General features: G+C 34.4%; 1 protein-coding gene across 1 annotated transcript in view; it reads right to left on the bottom strand.

Annotated features, from left to right (window-relative positions):
- The window catches only part of hk2 (hexokinase 2), a 140671-nt gene that overhangs the window by 21850 nt on the left and 98384 nt on the right, over window positions 1-20437 (bottom strand). Inside the window, 5 exon segments of the mRNA NM_213066.1 lie at window positions 4139-4322; window positions 7190-7289; window positions 7496-7591; window positions 9733-9852; window positions 14831-14979. Of these exon segments, the coding sequence (NP_998231.1) occupies window positions 4139-4322; window positions 7190-7289; window positions 7496-7591; window positions 9733-9852; window positions 14831-14979 (649 nt within the window).

Below are 20437 nucleotides of genomic sequence, written 5' to 3'. Positions count from 1 at the left end.
ATTGGTCCTCAAAAGCAATATATTTATATTTATTGTCTACAGAACAAACCATTGTTATATAATAATTTGCTTAACTACCTTAATTTGCCAAATTAACCCTAATTAACCTAGTTAAGCCTTAAAATGTCACTTTAAGCTGTAAAGTGTCTTAAAAATATCTAGTAAAATATTATTTACTGTCATGACGACAAAGATAAAAGAAATCAGTTATTAGAAATGAGTTATCAAAACTATTATGTCTAAAAATGTGTTAAACAAAAATTTGAGAAAAAAAAATATATAGGAGGGCTAATAATTCAGGAGGACTAAAAATTCTGATTTCAGCTGTACGTTAAATTCGGGCAACCACAGTATTAACGGTCTTGGTGCTGGAAAGCAGGGTTTTCATGTTTTTTTTGGTTTTCAGTTCATTTATACGGAAGATTAGCATCAGTGCTCACACGGTGCATAATTATGATCAGCTTCCATATGAATGAACTAAAAACACTCGCCCTGCGGTGCTCACAACGTGCACTAGTGGCGACATGATGAAGTGTGGATGTGTAATAGAGGTGTCCCATTAGTCAGAGGATTATTTATATCCCTTCCCTATTCCACAGTCTGTTTCAAGTGCCAAGGAGTAGGGGTATGAAATAGAATTGGGATTGGGCTTATAGTCTTATCAATGCACATTGCAAACAAAGCTACTGTCTTGAAATTTTAACGGAGTTTCAATGATTTTGAATTTGAAACATTGGCCTGTAGATTTAATTGTCATTTAAAAGTTCACTCTTAGCTTATGATTAATAAGTAGGAGCTAGTTTGACATGCTGTCCAGAGAGAGTGCTGAGCTTAGGAGATCCTCGAACCTGGGGCTCCCTCTTGTTTCACTGAGTGAGAGTGGAGTCTGAGTTCAGGTAGGTCTCGAGAGCTCCTCCCTGTTTAGTTAAGAAAGAGGGAAAGAAGTAGGGGTGGATGGGCAATTCTTCAAGGTGAAGACTGCTAAGGTAAGGAAATCCAGCTATTTATTCGTGTTCAAATTCATCTGATTGGTGTATCATGTGATTGCTAATGTGAGACCTTTCATGGTCAATCATAAGCACATGATCTTCTAGAACAGTGGTCACCAAACTTGTTCCTGGAGGGCCGGTGTCCTGCACATTTTAGCTCCAACCCTAATCAAACACACCTGAACAAGCTAATCAAGGTCTTGCTAGGTATACTTGAAACATCCAGGCAGGTGTGTTGAGGCAAGTTAGAGCTAAACCCTGCAGGGCACCGGCCCTCCAGGACCGAGATTGGTGAACCCTGCTCTAGAAATTAGTTTATATGTAAACTGCACTTGTATGTGTGATTTGATGGATTAATGATGCTATCTGTTTTTTTTTTTTTTTTGTTTTGTTTTTTTTAAACCCATGTGATACTAAACTGCTTAATCTTGAAAAAAAAATTGTAATCTCAATGTGATTTTTTCGGGTAAAACAAAGGCTACAATAATATTGATGATGATAATAATAATAATAATAATAATAATAATAATAATAATAATAATAATAATAATAATAAATCGATCAACAAATGAGCATTGGTGAAGATCAGGGATCGGTTATTCATATGTAGATTACTCAGTAATCCAAGAGTTGTGTTCATAGCAACAGTTGGTACCTTAAACCTGCTCGGGAGCAGGCTTATTTCATATAAACAGGATTAGATCGGGTCATTTCAAGCGAAGGTATTAGTGAAAGTACAGAATTCTGATATTTTACAGATATCTGCTATCTTACAGTAGTAGTTATAAACACTTTGAAAGACAGTAAGTAGTTTAAAAATATATAGCTTTTTTGATGCAAAACTAATTTAAACAGCTAGTTATTCCTTTCCCATGAATAACAAACTTGAATAGGCCTAGGTTTCTATATTAAAGACAACCTGCTCTAAATGTAAAACTACATAAATTGCTAAATACTCTTAACAAATGAAAGTATAAAGCCTGCAGCTCACAACAAATGTGGAAAGTTGTTGCGTATCATATTTAACAAACTGTTTACTACGAATTGTATGTCATTTTGCTCACATGGATAATTGAATATTAATTTGATGATTTCATTACGCTGCTGTACCGTCAGCCAATCGTTGCATTGCTGATCATTATTTTGAGGATCGACAAATCAGTCCTTTACAACACACACAGTAGTCTCAGATCAGTTCATCCAGACGTTGTAATCTATTTTAAACTCGTTTGAAGAACCCAACTAGCCAGAGATCAGTGATTAAGATTAAAAGATCCAGGATCGGCCAAATCATCTTAAGGGAGCAAAAAAGAATGGAGCCCAGATCAATTTGTTGTTTAATTCATCAACTAGGGGCGTAACGGATCACAGACCAACCCACAGTTCAGAAAACATGTGACCTGTGTAATAATAACTCTTTTAAAATAGTAGGTTAATCCAACATTTATAACATTGACAGAGAGAGATCGCCTCCCACGTCATTCAAATCATGTGTATGAAAGCATTTTGGCTTCCCTGTGAAATATAATGATGATGGGAAAAGTTGTGGTGGGACCTACCTAAATGTTTTCTTAGGTTATTATTTAAAGATTTTCTGTCACTGTTTGTTCAGACTACATTAATGCATTCAGTGTAAAGCTGCACAATTAATCATTTAAAAATTATGATCTAAATTCAAACCCGCACAACATAAATGATAATGATTTGCGTATGTTTATTAATGTTTATGGTAATGATTAAAATCACTGTTTAATGGAACTTGATCCTGGTGATTGTTGTAGTAAATACATTAAATAACCAATGGGTGGCGACAAACAACCATCAAAATTATTTTACTGAATAGCTATTCAAAATTGATCCACCTACAGTTTACGGAAACATCAAGTTGTATCTGTCAATTGTTGAATCATTCGTTCAAAATAGATATGATATGTTGTAGATGTTATATTTCTATATTTAGCATTATCAGCAACAGTAGCAAAGATCATTTTTCCTATCGATTATTTCCTTTATTTTCCAGCTGGTTCTTTCTTGATATTTATTTTAATTTAAAATACAGGTTCAAGTTATGTTTGTTAAAACCAATGGGTTTTGCAGAAATATTTTTGTATAAATAAAAAGCAAATGACATCGCCTCCTCCCTTTTTTGTGGATCCAAAAAATGGTCTGATCAGTGACTCAAAAACATTTGGGATCCATTACATTACTACCAGTGTCTGTAAATAAGAGGTCATGAAAGAAACAACAATGCACTGTAAAGAAGCATTAGATTTATAATTTATGCATAATTGCATAAGTAATAACTGACTATTTATGTCACTCCTATCAAACCTATCTTTTTCCTCCTCCAAATAAAAACATCAAATGAAAAATGTCCCCTTCAGTTAAGAATGTTTGTAATAAATAAAATGCATGAACAGAAATATTCCTAAATAAATTAATAAACTAGCAATAGAAAGTTCTAATATTTTTATTAGTTTCTTTGTAAACACCATACACCAATTTATCTGAAAACCTCGCCATTGCCTTTATTTATATTTAATGCAGTTTGGAAAACATTTTCCACTTTTTTATCTTGGCAAGAGGAAGAAACTGCAGAAAATTGAAGAAAAAAAAAAAGCTTTTTAGTTTCTTTGAAAAAATGAAAAATAATCAAACGTAAGCCTGAGTAAAGAAAAAAAAACATATCAATAAACTACTCCTAGGATGGATAATGGAAAGATTTTTAAAAGGTTTTTGGACTCTGACTACCACTGGGACCCACATCAGAGATCTTCTTGAAGTAGTTTCCTCCTGTGAGCAGTTTAGCGGCTAAACGCTGTTTCATCATATTTAAAACGAACCCAAAGCATTATACTAAGCTGACCTGAATGGAATAATCTCAGATCCATTAGCTTTACATTCCGTGAGCATAGCCATAATTTATTTTTATTGACTCCTCTATAAATAAGTAATAGCACTTTAAAAATCTATTTGATGTGTGACTGGAAGCCAGAAAAAAAAAAATGAAGTGATGATTCTGAACAGATTCAAACATCAGACTTTCAGAGGAGATTCGCCATTCTGAAGCTCAAATCTAAAAGCCCACAGGACTGGAATGGGAAAGATGACATGAACATTGCATGAAAGATCTGAGTCTGAACTCTCACCGTTGTTTCCCTGGGTAAGTAGACTGGTCATCGACAGCTCGATCAAACTCTGTCCAAATGTCATCCAGCTCCCCTTGGTCCCCGAATGCCCCCCACTCCATGTTCACACACATGCGGCCTTCATCTCCATCCACCAGCTCAACGTTTGACATCTCCTCCATGTAGCACGCATTAGTTCCCGTACCTATAGGATAGACATAACGCATTTAACTACACATCATGATGTCTGATGCACACGTAAACATATAAAATATACCAATTTAAAAATTAATGCCATGTTAGATTATTAAATAACAAATAATATTGCATTTAATGACAGCAGATGAAAGATAGAACACATTTCAGTAAAAAAATAAAATTTGTTATATATAATAATCAATATATAATAGTTATTTTTATTTTTATTAGATGTTATTATCAATCTACATCTATCAGCTAGTACAGTGATCCCCAACCCCCAGGCTAATTGGTACTGAGCTGTACAGGAAATCATTGAATATTTAAGTTTTATTTATTATCTGGGTCTGAACGATCTTTTATTTTGAAAAATGACTGTATTCTCTCGGTTACATTCACAGTCATTTAAGGGCCAACATTTAACCCACAAGAAAGCAAAAATGAGAAAGAAACAGATGACTCTGAAAAGTTTCTTTGCCAAGGATTGGATCTCCAACCCTTTTGTCAACAAATCAGGTGAATCCAGCATGTCCGTGCAAGAAGATCAACTGCTTTAGATCGCAAATGACGGCGGCCTTAGCGGCTGTTCGATATTTCAAATGAGGGCACATTGCTTGGGCTCGCATATTGGAAGTGACGTGTGCTCGCACCTTCCAGGAGCCCCCAGGTAATACAAATTGCTCTCTAGTGTCTGATATATCCCTCTTTAAGATGTTTCTCATTTGCTTTTATTTGATGTGCTCAAGTTCAACCCCCCTTAGGAGCAGAGCAGGGATAAAAAAAGAAGCGCTATTGGTTGATTTATAAAGGCGAGGAGCTACACTGTCACACCCCTCTTCATGCATTAGTTGAGATTTCATCAAAACAACAATAAAAAAAGCACATTTCCATGCAGTTAGAAATCAACATTTGGACATTGTTGTGTAAATTTGAGAGAAACATCATGAATCATTCATTAAAAAAAAAGAATAATGTCCCAATAACATACATAAGCTAATAACTAACTTTTATCTAATATATTAACTCACTTTACAGATCAGTTGTTCATAGTTTGTTAACCATGTACTTATACCAGTGAAACTTTGTAGAACCACAAAGGGATGGAACAAGTGCAAGCTACAGAAATTTGATGTGATATTTAAAATAGAACTTTTTTTTTTTACCTTAACCTTGTTCCACTCATAGACTTTTCTGTGTGCTGTATTTTATCAAAGAAACTCCACAGATGAAATGTTGAATGTTGCGTTAAATGTATAAAAACACACATACTGAGCCATCACATGGCAGAAAAGCAGTATACAGCAGAACACAAACCCATGAGTAGGCCCACACGGAATCTGCGCATGGATAATGCCGCAGATTTCTGTAGATTTTTAGCCCATCATTAATTCTGTTTATTTACTTGAGTAAATGTGTGTAAATCTAAATGTATTTTAGTTTAATTAATTACAGTTATATTATTGACTAATATGAAATTGTTCATCTGATTTATATACAATGCAGTTTGTACAGTAATAGTTTCTGTCTTTTAGTAGATATATTATATGAGAGACTTGCTTTGTTTACCAAATAAAGTGGATCTAATTGGATTTGCAATTCAAACATTAAATAAGTTTAAAAGGTATTACTTTTTATTTCACATTTAAGTTTTTAGTTATGATAATCCCAAAATAATTCTGCAGAAATCCGCAGATTTTAAAAAAAATTCTCTGCAGAAATAGCAAAAAACGTCCGCAGATTCCGTCTGGCCATGAGGTTTGGGCACATTTTGTGCTAAACATGAAAACAAAATAAGTAAAAATGTATTTTATTAGAAAAGTTCTACAAAAGTTTCACTTGTGTTATTAGATGGTGAACAATTGATCTGTGAAGTGCGAGTTAATATATTACATAAGTGTTAGTTATTAGCTTATGTATGTTATTGGGACATTATTCTAGTTGCAACTATTGCTCGTTTACTAACAGTTAATAAATAAAGAATAGTTGCAACTAGAATATTGTCCCAATAACATATATAAACTATTAACTGATACTTAAAAAGTCTTTAGTAAGTAATTTTCTAACAGCTTGTTCATGATCTGTTACTAATTTATAAGGTATGGCTATAAATTACTAAAATACAGTTAAGAAGTCATTTATAACTTGTTAACTAACAGCTTGTATGTTATCTATTGGCTATCTATAAGGCACAGTTATAAATAATTAAACTATTAACTTTTATTTAACAAGTCAATCTAATTAACTAACAGTTCATTAACAAACTATTAACCAGCTATAATGGATAGTTATTCTAAAGTGTTACCAGTTATTCTGTACAAATTACTACATTTGAGTCACAACTAAACGTTCACTTGGGAAGCAGGGTTTCTGCAGGTTTCATCAAGTCAAATGTAAGACTTTTAAGACCCTTTTAAGACTATTAAGAAAGACATTTTGAGCTTATACAGGGAAAAGATTTTTTTCTAATGGCCCAGTATTATAATGAGGAATCGTGTAATTTTTTTTTTTTTTCCCTGATTAGGGAATCTAATTTGGAGAATTTAATGTGAAAAAAAAATGTCTAACAGCTGTTGTGAATTGTATATCTTTGCAATAAAAAAACGTAAATATAAAAAATAAAGTTTCATTGAGATTTATTGTTGGTTATTGAATAGATGTCAGCCCAATTCAGTAGCTTATTTGGACAAAGCAAAATTAAGACATGTTGAAAATTATTTCAGACCTACAACACAACAGGTCAGTGAATTTAAGACTTTTTAAGGCCTAAAATTTAGTTAAAAGACATTTTAAGATCCAGCAAACACCCTGTTTAATATAACAAAAAAGACTAAATAAAAGGAGTGTAAATCCAAAAACACAAACACACACACATACCCACAATAAGTCCAACTTCACATTGCGGGTCCTCGTACCCACAGGTCATCATCGTGCCCACAGTGTCATTCACCACAGCCACTACGTCCAAATCAAACTCCTTTAAGAAATAAAAGACACAGACAGACGGAGGTATTACCAGCAAACCAGAGCAAAGCAAATCCACCATGACTGCCTTTCGGGACACGATTCGCCTGACTGAACATCTACTAATTACATCTTGTTATAAAAGGCTGGGTAATTGTGGTTAATAAGTGCAGAAATGGCTTCCATGCTGTGCTAGCAGTGGCGAGCGCTCGTTCTGACCTCACAGCGATGAATGGCATCTTTCAGCAAGGATGCCACATCTTCTCCTTCACAACCCGAGGCCTTGAAGCCCTTTGTCCACTTTATCAGGATACCCTTTAAAAAAAAATGTCAATCAGAATCATATGGCTGTACAAAACAAAATCAACTTGGAAAAAAAGTAACTTGTAGCGACAAGCATAATGGAAAAAAAACATTGAATATTGCATAATACCATACCATATGCATTAGCAATTCAGTGTAAAATTCCCCGGCCACTTTATTAGGTACAGCTAACAAGTAACAGATTGTACCCCCTTTTGCATTCAGAACTCCTTAGATTAGAGGACTCCTTAGAATAGATTCAACAAGGTACTGGAAATATTCCTCAGAGATTCTGGTTCATGTTGACATGATGGCATCACACAGTTGCAGTAGATTTGTCGGCTTTACATGATGTGAATCTCCCCTTTCACCACATCCCAAAGGTGCTCTACTGGATTGAGCTCTAGTGACTGTGGAGACCATTTGAGTAAAGTGAACTCATTGTCATGTTCAAGAAACCAGTCTGAGAGGATTCACGCTTTATGACATGGAGCATTATCCTGCTGAAAGTAGCAATCAGATGATGGGTACACTGGTCATAAAGGGATGGACATGGTCAGCAACAATACTCAGGTACGCCGTGACGTTGACACAATGCTTGATACTAACGGGCGCAAAGTGTGCCAAGAAAACATCTCCCAAACCATTACACCACCACCACAACCACCAGCCTGAACCATTGATACGACCATGGATCCATGCATTCATGTTGCTGATGCCAAATTCTGACCCTACCATTCAAATGTTGCAGCAGAAATGGAGACTTGTCAGACCAGGCAATGTTTTTCCAATCTTCTATTTTCCAATTTTGGTGAGCCTGTGTGAATTGTAGCCTCAGTTTCCTGTTCTTAGCTGACAGGAGTGGCACCCGGTGTGGTCTTCAGCTGCTGTAGCCCATCTGCCTCAAGGTTGGACGTATAGTGCGAGTAAAAAGATGCTCTTCTGCATACCTAGGTTGTAACGAGTGGTTATTTATGTTACTGTTGCCTTTCTCTCAGCTGGAACCAGTCTGGCCATTCTCCTCTGACCTCTGGCATCAATAAGGCATTTTGCACCCACAGAACTGCCACTCACTGGATATTTTCTCTTTTTCTGACCATTCTCTGTAAACCGCTAAGATGGTTGGGCGTGAAAATCCCAGTAGATTAGCAGTTTCTAAAATACTCAGATCAGCCCATCTGGCTCCAACAACCATGCCACGTTCAAAGTCACTTAAATCACCTGTCATCCCCATTCTGATGCTCGGTTTAAACTGCAGCTGATCATCTTAACCCTTCTTACATGCCTAAATGCATTGAGTTGCTGTCATGTGATTGGCTAATAAGAAATTTGCATTGTAAAACAGTGTGATAGGTGTACCTAATAAAGTGGCTGGTGAGCGTATATGTACTGTACACCGACAAAGCAGCATAAATAAATGACGAATAAATAAGTAATACAAGGGTAAACTGCACCATCCCATCTGTGCCATATTTAAAACAGTGTATTGGCCATACAGTCGAAGTCTGTATGTAAAATTAATTGTTTTAAAAAAATTAATTCTAAGCGCATGATAAAACATTGTGCCTGCATGTTGTATTTGTTTACTTATGTTTGTATCATTTCATTTAAAACATTTTTAAATTATTTTCATGTATATTAGTTTTTCTAATAGGCATGTTTTTTAAACCTGCACTTTAGAGGGATCCATATTCACCTTTATACATTTTTATACCTTGATTACACCAAATAAACTGGTTTAGAAATTCCAAAAAGACTTGTTCGATTTGATGCAATTGATGCACGGACATCAATTTTGGCCAAACTATCATACCAAGTTTGCTCCTGGGAATTTGTCATTCCCACCCTGTATTTTTATGAATCACTATGTATCAAGTATTAGCTATATTATTAGATACTTTTTGGAAGGATTAAGATAAATTGATCAGATAGAAATAACTATCCTCTACAACCATAGAGAATGTTGTTGAGATGGCTAAACTTGTCAGTTTTCAACACATGAATTGTCACAAAAGCCATGGTATGTTTTCAATTACAACAAAACCTTGAGTTGAAACAAAAGGAATCTATATTTCCTTAATTTAGATTAACTAGTTGATCCACAAATAGATAGCTGGACAGGTAAACGTGTGTATGTTTGTACTGTACAGTACCTGGTCAAGTTTGTCCTGATGGCAGGGAAATGAGAAGGTAAATCCAAGAGGAAGTGAAGCCCCCTTCATCCCCATGTACTCCAAGAAGTCAGCGATACAGTGCACTATGTGATCAAACAACTGCAGAAAACCATTCACACACAAACACAGACACGCATTTATATTTGTAAGTGATGACAAAAGGATTATTCAAGCACAAAGCACATCATCTATAAAAGTGGTGTCAAACTCAATTCCTGGAGGGTCGCAGCTCTGGTTCAGCTCCAACCACCTTCAACACACCTGCTTAATAGTCTCTAGTAGACCTGAACACCTTGATTAGTTGTATCAGCTGTGTTTGATTAGGGTTGGAGCAAGATTGTGCAGAGCTTTGGCCTTCCTGGAATACAGTTTGAGACCCACGTCAAGTGCATGCTTATGCTAAGGTGCAGCCTATGAGTGGAAGCATAGCCCTCACCGTGGCCGTCGGTGACGCTGATGTGCACCTCTCAAAAAATGTAACTACTCGCCGTAACGATTCGCAATGCAAGCTCTGTAATTGGTAGGCTTTGTAGCGCTGATGAGTGTGGGCAGAGATGAGAGCCACGCGAGCCCGATGGAGCAAGTGTTTACAAGTGTGGTCTCGTGAAGGAGCTCCAGATGGAGACTGTTGCTTTGTGTTTACCTTCCGATTGTTGCACGTCCGCTAGGTCCCGCCTCAAAATGAGCGAGTTTGAGCCACTTGTACAATAAGGTAGCGTTCAGAAAAAAACATAACACCAGCGAAGAAACCCGACACAGAGGCACATAAACACCTACTGCCAGCTAGCATTTCTGAAGTGTTATTGCAGAGCAACACAAACAGCGTGCAGAAGTATAAATGCACGCCGATCACTTGACACAGAAGTATAAACCAGGCTTTAGTGTCTGGGTGTGTAATTCAAGCCTATAATGCGTCCCTATAAACAGGTTGTTGTGATAAGGCATTATTTCATTGTCATACATGACAGAAATTAATATATTTAGTATTTTCATCATTTAAAATTCAGTAAATTGTTAAATATTTATTGAGAACTTTTTGTTTGTTTGTTTAAGTCAACTCTTAAACTGTCCTATGGTGCAAGCATCTCAAGCACCTTTCCATACATTTAAACTCCTATTAAATAAAAAGAAAATCCAAAAATCTTTAATAAATACCTCAGGCCTAATTTTACAAGTGGCAATTTTGACAGAAATTAATATAGTTAGTATTGTCATCATTTGAGATTCAGTAAAAGTTAAACATTTAATCTGGATGTCATTCAATCATTCATTTTCCTTCAGCTTAGTCTCTGACTTAAAGGTCTCCACAACGGAATGAACCGCCAATTATTCAAGCATATTTTTTACGCAGTGGATGCCCTTCCAGCTGCAATCTGGTACTGGGAAACACCCATAAACACTCTTATTCACATACACACTCATACACTATGGACATCTTTAGCTTATTCAATTCAACTTTAGTGCATGTCTTTGGACTGTGGGGAAAATCGGAGTTCTCAAAGAAAATCCACACAAAAATGGGGAGAACATGCAAACTCCACACTGAAATGGCAACTGGTCCAGCCGGGACTTGAACCAGCAACCTCGTTGCTGGTTGTGAGGTGACAATGCAAACCACTGTCTTGATGGGTTTTTTGTTTGTTTTTTGTTTGCCAAATCTTAAAACTGTCCTATGGTGTGACCATCTTAAGCCAAGTTCAATCAATTTAAACTCTTATGAATTAAAAAGAAAATATAAAAATCTTTAATAAATAGCTCAAGCTTAATTTTACAAGTGGCTATTGTGACAGAAATTAATATAATTAATATTGTCATTGTTTAAAATTCAGCAAATGGCTAAAATTATTATTTTTTTATTAATTAGATTTTTTACATTTTTAAGCCAAATCTTAAAACGGTTCTATGGTGTGACCAAACATAGTTCAATAAATTACAACTCTTTGTAATTACAACAAAATGGCGATTTTAGTTTTTTTTCTTTCAGCCATACATTTTTTTTCAATGTTTATGCCAAACAATGAATTAAAATGCACATTTCAAAGCCCTTTAATGTTTGTTAATATATTCACAAACAATGAATAGTGTTTGTACAGCTTTGATTAATCAGAATTCAACATTTACCAAGTAAAGATGAACTAACATATACAGTACTTTCATCTACAAAGATAACAAAGATGTCTAAATACACTTTTAAATGTATTATTCATTGTTCTATAATCTGTGTCCCCTGTTCTAAAGTGTTACCAATAAAACGAAGCATTCACAAACCTGTATTTAATTAAAACCAATGCACTATTTCATGTGTGCAAGCCTACATTAAAAAAAAAAAAAAACTAATCCGTATTAATAATTAATTTATTTTTGTGAAAGTAAAACGTATGTATAGCAGTTTTAAGACACTTCAATTTTCTTTCCACATCTCTTAAGGGATATTCAAAGATCTCCTGAGCTTATTTCTCTGGTATTGCTGAATCCACTGAATATGGCTTTAAGTGTATGAAGATAAAACGAGATGCAAAATACCAAGAGCATCCGTTTTAGTTTTTATGCTCTAATATTACAAATCTATATGCTGTTGCTGCAGTTCGTCTTAGAATCAGGACTGGTATAAGAATATTTACATTTTTCACCTTTAAACCACACTAGTGAGTACTGAGGGCAAAGTTCAACAACGCATGTTTAACAATGAGGTCAGTAGGTGAAGAGTGGGTGGTCTTTTGTGTTGTTTTTAAATCCACTTGAGCATTTACACTACAACAGGAATCTGAACATATAATGTGTTTTAGACTATCTGTCTATATGTTGGGAAAACGAAAACATTTTGAAGGTCTATTTCTATTTAGCGTCGTTTTCTTAGAAACAAATTGACAACAACACATCATAATAAAAGGTGTGAACAGCTGACTTGTGATCCGGCTGCCCAAACTACATTTTAATACTAATCGACTTAAATGAGCACTGCACATTTGTTGAAAAAAAGGCTCATTTTAAAACTCCCCTAGAGCAAAACAGGTGAGTTTTACCATTTCACCGATCAGCAGAATAGGGAAGTCCCAGAGTAAAATGAGAAAATATGATACACCAGTGGAATATGGAAAAACTGTCTTTACTCTAGCTGCGTCCCAAATCGCATACTTATGCACTATTTTACGCCATTTTGTAGTATAAACAACGTAAATAGTGCGTTCACACTGAAAACTCTAAAAATAATAAGAGCACTTTAATGATGCACTCATTCAGCCGGTAAAATGAAGTGTGGAATGACGGACACTACACACACTCAACGACCACAGGTTTGCTCACTTAGAGGAAGGGGTGGAGCTATCGGGCACGCATGTTTGATAACTATTTTTATTTTGGATTGAGAAAGCAAAATTCTCTCTCGAAAGTGATTATAGCACCTCCCGATGGTAAATGCGGTTAATAGTTTGGTCATTTATTTCACTAATTTAGCAACCGTCAAATTTCTTAGGGAAACTGTCATTGAATTTCCACTTAGTAAAAAAAACATTAGTGTGCCATTTGGGACAACACTACATGCATATACTATGCTGTTGAGTGTGTAAGTGCATAAGTACATAGTGCATGAGTGCATAGTGTGCCATTTTGCAGCTTCTGTTTTCTTCTGTTTCTGTATTATTTGTTTTTATTTAAACTTGTCTCTTTTATTCCTGTTGATGTAAAGCACTTTGAAATGCCATTGTGTATGAAATGTATGCATGTATATATGCAATATAAAAAACTTGCCTTGCCTTAGCATAGATCACTGAATCAGATTAGACCATTAGCATGTAAATCGAAAATGACCAAAGACTTAATCTTTTTCCTTTTTTAAGCTTGACTCTGCTGTTGTTACATCGTGTGCTAAGACTATTAATTTTTTTTGAGTGAGATGCTAATGGTCTAATCAGATTCAATTATTGATGCTAAGCTGGGCAAAGCTAAAAATGTAAATATTACTTGGAAAATAAGTCTTTTCCCAAAAAAGTGGAGCATTCCTTTAATAGACATAGCCAAATAGTTGTAATTTAAAAATAAGATAGTGTGTGTGTTTGAACTCATATTTTAATTACTGCTCAAAAAATAAAAGGAACACTAAAAAAAACACAACCTAGATCTGAACGCATGAAATACCCCAATTAAATGAGGCCCCTGATGCGGTTGCCTTAGATCTCCTTCCAGACTGGACTAAAGCATCCACCAACTCCTGCACAGTCTGTGTTGCAAGATGGTGCTGATGGATGGAGTTAGACATGATGTGCCAGATGTGCACAATTGGATTCTGATCTGGGAAATGCACAGGTCAGTCCATAGTAGCGATGACTTACTCTTGCAGGAACCGCTGACACCCTCCTGCCACATGAAGTCTAGCATTGTTTTGCTTTAAGAGGAACCCAGGGCCAACCGCACCAGCACATGGTCTCACAAGAGGTCGGAGGATATTGTCTTGGTACCTAATGGCAGTCAGGCTCATCACATTAATGTAACTGAATTGTAGTTACATTGTGTTGGTTAAGTGTTCCCTTTATTTTTTTTAATGAGTGTATTAATTGTGCAGCTCTAAGGTGCATAATCTATTATTATATTATTATTATTATTATTATTATTATTATTATTAACAAAATATTGTGATAATAAAAAATCTTATATTAAAATATTGATAGATGACGATAATAATAATAATAATAATAATAATGTGTTATTTTATTATCATTCTATTTATTGACAATATTATTATTATTATTATTATTAATAATAATAATAATAAGTGTTGTTTTATTATTAGTCTTAGTGTTTTATAGACAATATTTATTACTATTATTAATATTATAATTATTAAAGTGTTATTTATTATCATTATATTTACATGACAATAATATTAATAATAATAATAATAATATTAATAAGCAATTAGATTACTTTCCAAAATCATTCATCCCTATTACTGACACACAGTGAACAGACGTCATCTTCTACTAACCTGATCCTACAGCAGCGCCACCACCTCGCAAATGAATGTAGCTAATTCCCATCCTGAATGGGTTTTAATGAAGTGCGGTGTGATTACAAGGCCTACCTCCTCGCCTGTGCCTTGCGTAATGTCTTGAGGGATGGTGTAGATCTTATTATTCATCTCCACGTTTCGTCTTTTCCCACCTCGAACGCGCACCAAGAGCACCCTGAAGTTTGTGCCGCCCAGATCCAATGCCAAGAAATCACCACGCTCTGTAGAATACGCACAACAGATTTAGAGAACATTAAAGAGACACGCATACCCAACAAACCATTCAGACATGCACTCACAATATCAATCAACAGCTTTGTGTGTTTCGGATCTGTTCAAATACAGAGACTGTTTCAGAACTGATGTGGAAGGGGAAATCATTCATGCTGATTTGACATAGCATAGAGTATCCTTTTTTATTGGCCCTACAATAGCCAAAGCAGTTTTTGACTTGTATTGATTTTAATCGCAATATTCCATAGTCTCTCAATCTCACTTGTAATGAAGCTGTGTTAAAGGGGTTTCGAAAGAACCCCTTTTTGTTAGAAAATTGTCCCATGGGTCTCATCTCTTATCTATGCCAAGCTGTTACAGCTGATGGCTGGAAATATTTGAGACGGAAAATCTAAGTGGGAAAATAAACGGACAGCTTATTCACAGGTGACGAATGGGAAACAATAGGTTGTTTTCACATGACCTCATTGAGGACGTGCGAGATGGATTCTTCTATGTTTACAGATACAAGCTCAGCCGTTTAGAGTTGTTGCTGGATTGTATATGGTAGCGGCCGGAAATGAATGAGAATTATTTATATTATTTATTAAATGTCCCATTTATTGTAATTTATTAACGTCTACCCCTACACCAACCCTAAACCCAACCGTCACAGTAATGTAAAAACAGTAGTTGTACAGAGTATTATTTATATTCTATCTATTAAATTACCCAACAAATTGTAATTTTTAATGCTTACCCTATCCTAAACCCAACATCACAGTACTGTAAAAAATATAAATTATTGTTATAAAGTTTCATTAAAAAATGCTGCTATAATGATGTGCATATCACACCTCTGGCCGGCCGCGTATCCGATCTAGATTTACCCATTTAGAGGCCATTTAAGGTTAATGATGTCAGAATATACCAGCATTTCAAAATGGATGTGTGAATGGTCTTTTCCGGAAAATTAAACATCGTTTTTTAATTTACCGGAAAAGTTGCTCCGGGCATTTTCTAGATATTTAACGGTATCACAGTGAAAGGGGCTAATGACTTGGCTAATTACCCTAACTTGCCTAATTAACCTAGTTTAGCCTTTAAAAGTCACTAAGCTGAATACCAGTATCTTGAAAAATATCTAGCAAACTATTACGTACTCATCATAAAATGTCATCATGCTAAAGTTCAAGAAATCATTTACTAGAAATTTGTTATTCAAACTATTAAGTTTAGAAACGTATTGAAAAGATCTTTCTATAAAAAAAAAAAAAAAAATATATATATATATATATATATATATATATATATATATATATTTATATTATATATATATATATATATATATATATATATATATATATATATATATATATATATATATATATATATATATATAAATAAATGTACGTGGAGTACAAATTCAAAGGGCTATATATATTGCACTTAGTTATTTCTCTTTCTCGACACTGCTGCCAAGCTTATCTTTTTTTGACAAGTTAATTTATTATAGTTTATGACAGCCATCTTTTTTTAATCAAGGCTTTTTCAAACCTGCAGGCATTTTAATGTCATGTCTATGGCATGATTTATTCACGTGATGTATGCAATAGTTTTAAATTAAATTATATTGCTTACATGGTGGATGTGGAGCTCGCACTCAATCTCTCTCTCTCTATCTTTTATTAAGACAATTAAATGCAAAATGTTTTTACATAGACAATATGAAAGTTTTTTTTTTTGTTCTTGTATATGAGATTTAAAGTTTGGAACTCATGCTGAAGCTCCGGTTTCCTCCACATTTCATAGACTTGCAGTGTAGGTGAATTGGACAAACTAAATTGGCCATAGTGTATGAGTGTGTTTTGAATGAGTGTGTTTAAGTGTTCCTCAGTACTGGGTTGCGGTTTAAAGGGCATCCACTGCATAAAACATATGCTGGAATGGTTGGGGGTTCATTGGTTCATTTCACTGTGGCGACTCCTAATAAATAAGGAACTAAGCCGATGGAAAATGAATGAATGAATAACTATGTTCGGAAATGAAAGCGTAAGATTTCATGTCATTTGCTACAGTTTTTCATGACTCACATTAAAAATCCAATCTACCTGCTTACACTGTGAACAAGAGAGGACATATATCCAAATCATATCAGATAAATTTCCACATATGAACGAGGTAGGGCTGCACGACAGTGCTTACCACACATAGACTTAACTTGGGCAGACTGCCCAGGTATATTAACGACCACCCATGTATATATGGTGAAATTTTTTTTACAATTTTTGTAACAGCAAAACATCAGCGATCAGTTAACTAGTGGAAAATCTCATCTCGCCCTACACGTTTCCCATTTATCATTGTGTGTGAGCAAGAACTGTCTATCTTACGTGCCCTGCAGAGACCCTGACATGTGCCTTTTGAGACATAAAAATGTGTCCGTCCAGGGTTTCTAAATCCCCTTAAATGTCCAAAATTCAGCTTTTGGTTTCACTTTCTTAGCTGTCATCATTTCTTATTTTAATCCTGATTTACATTCACTTGGCTTCGTATCTGAAAGCGCGTGCATAGCCTCATGACCGGGAGAAAAATTATATAATTATATACAATTAATTATTTGATCTGAACCACTCAGATAAACTTTTCTAAACACTCAGAGAGGACGAAATTACATCTAAACTGGCTGCAAATATTGTACACCGTTAGAAATATTAATTTCATTTTAATTTACTCATTTGCCCTTTTATTTGACTTTTAATTCTCGCAATTATTATTCTTTTTAGAGATTTTTATTTCATGAATGCTTTTATTCCTTTGTTATTTTTCTCATTTGCTGTATATATTTTTTTAATTTGATGATGTAGATTTTTTACATATTTTATACATTTCTAACATGCTTTGTCAATGCTGTACAAAATGTCAGCAGCAGATTTTACCTGTCAGTGGGTGCACATGGCTCTTGAATAGAAAAAAGTTCAAATTAAAAAATATATAAAAAAAAAAAAACTTTAACCCATTAAAAAGGAACAGTGTATAATAAATACAAATATCATAAAAAAATAATAATAAATAAAAAAATTACTTTTTTTTTCATATGCAGGTAACCATGTGCCGTGAGTAACAAGTGTTTTTCAATCCGACTACCACCACCGCAAGTATATTTCAAACCTGTGGGAAGCACTGCACGACATATTCTTCTGCAATATATATTGCTATATAAATACAATTTCTTGGCTTTCATGGCTTAAATACCTCTATTTAAAAACAATTTATAATTTTAGATTGGGATATATCTGTTGGTGCATAAAATCTAATAAACAAATCTACAAGCACATATCAATACAATGAAAATGCTTTTAAAAACATTATACATTCACAGACGTCAAAAGCCCATCAATTAAATGATCAATTATAATGAAACTCAACATGGCAAATTCTGCAATATGACTATTGCAGATGATCACATTGCGATATAAATTCTGAAATGATATATTGTGCAGCCCCAGAAAAAGAAATAAATCTGTTTGGAATAAATCACAATCCATGTGATTTTTTCCTGATTACATGTGCAAGGGCTTTATTCACTCTGGAGAAACGGAGAAAATGAAATCTGAATGGATCACTTGAAGCATGCAGTCCTATGCTCACTTTATTTGACCCAAAACATCAACTGGATTAGAATTTAAACATCAGTTCATAACATTTTTAAATTATTATTACTATTATTATTGTGAGTGACGTAAAGCGAATTTTTAAGCATCACTAGATCATTCAGAAATCATTTTAATAAGCTGGTTTGGTGCTTTAGAATCATTTCTGATTATCATCAATATTGAAAACAGCACAAATTAATCAACTAATGCTAATTAAAAGGAGAGACAAAGAAATGACACATTTAACATTTATCTGCAATATGATTTTCTGTATTCACAGTGTCAAGTATTTTCTTTCTCGTGATCAATTTAATGAAGCCTCGCTGAATAAAACATTCATTTCTCAAAAGAAAAGCATTCATCTACAGTGAGAGCAAGATTCTCTGAAGCGTTCCCAAATCAACATGATCATCAAGCCTTCGTTTATGCAGTTTGAATGACGCTGCCATTAAAGCAAAAGCTGGAGCCAAGATGATGCTTTTAAATTGGACAAACATTTTTTCTACCCGAGCAAAACAATTCTACCAGATATTTGCTCAATACAAACATAAAGCAGATATATCAAGCAGTTTTAACTTTTAACTTCATTGAGCTACTTCTACTCAATTTTTCTCCCACTAGTCTCCAATTTTCCTCTCATTATTTTTAATTCCAAACACAAATCCCATTTTTTGAGCAGAAATTATTTTTTATTATTCATAATCTTTCCTCAACCAATCCAAAACAGACTACATATTAAAAATACAAGTAGAAATAATAAAAATATAAAAGATATATAAAAAATTTAATAAAGATAAATAAAAAATAACAAAAGGAATGCCACAATAAGGTTTAAAACATGCTATCAGCTTAATCCCTACATAAACATATTACTAGTCGAGGAAGAAGATTTAAAGAAGAGAAATACACTCGCCGACCACTTTATTAGGTACACCTTACTAATAATGGGTAATGGGTCATCTCCACTGCTGTATGGATATCTGTTATATTAGTGTACAAAATAAACCTGATTTAACTTCCACAAACCGGGATTGAAGAGTCTTCCTTTAAAATTGTTCTGACACGCGGCTGTGCTGATGAAGTAAAGCTGAAGTAAATCGCTGTACTTCATTACACACATGCATTGTTTTAAAACATTTTAAATGTGTGAAACTTACTCCTGATCACTCCTGATTTGATGATGATTGATGATCCTAGCGAACTGAACAGACCTTTCATTCCTGGTTGCTTTGCACACGTCCTGTCTTGTTTATATGATTATACATGACACGTGATTACCGGGACATGTTAATACGTGCAGATGCCAATCAATTCGGTGAGCGGGGGGACCGCACTCCTAAGACAAGTTGCGGTCGATCTGAAAACCGATCCAATTGGTCCACTGTTTTTATGCTGTTAAATTGAAAATAAAAAGGACTATGTGCGTTTATCACCCCAATATGACGGTCTATACACTTACTTGCCTTTATTTATTTACTGTATGATTTGTTTATGGGTAAAACAAAGACCATACAGGTCAGGTAGTTTAAACGTTTAAACGGTAGGCTACAAATAATTCATTTGTTATTAATTAATTAATTATTCATAATCAAAAATCTAATCGAATCGTGACTTAAGAATCGAAAATGTAATCGAATCGAGGATTTGGAGAATCATGACACCCCTAATATCTACACATACGCATGTCTGTCCAAACAGCTTCAAAACTAGATTTTTCACCATAGGTGCCCTTTAAATTGAATGGATCACTGTATACTTGTATAATACTTGTACAGTGATTATTATTTACTGCAGTTAATGTTAATTTTTG

Source organism: Danio rerio, chromosome 5 (genome assembly GCF_052040795.2).
Source record: "Danio rerio strain M-AB ecotype USA chromosome 5, GRCz13ab, whole genome shotgun sequence".
Classification (NCBI taxonomy): Eukaryota; Metazoa; Chordata; class Actinopteri; order Cypriniformes; family Danionidae; genus Danio; species Danio rerio.
This window is presented reverse-complemented; position numbering and strand designations above follow the sequence as displayed.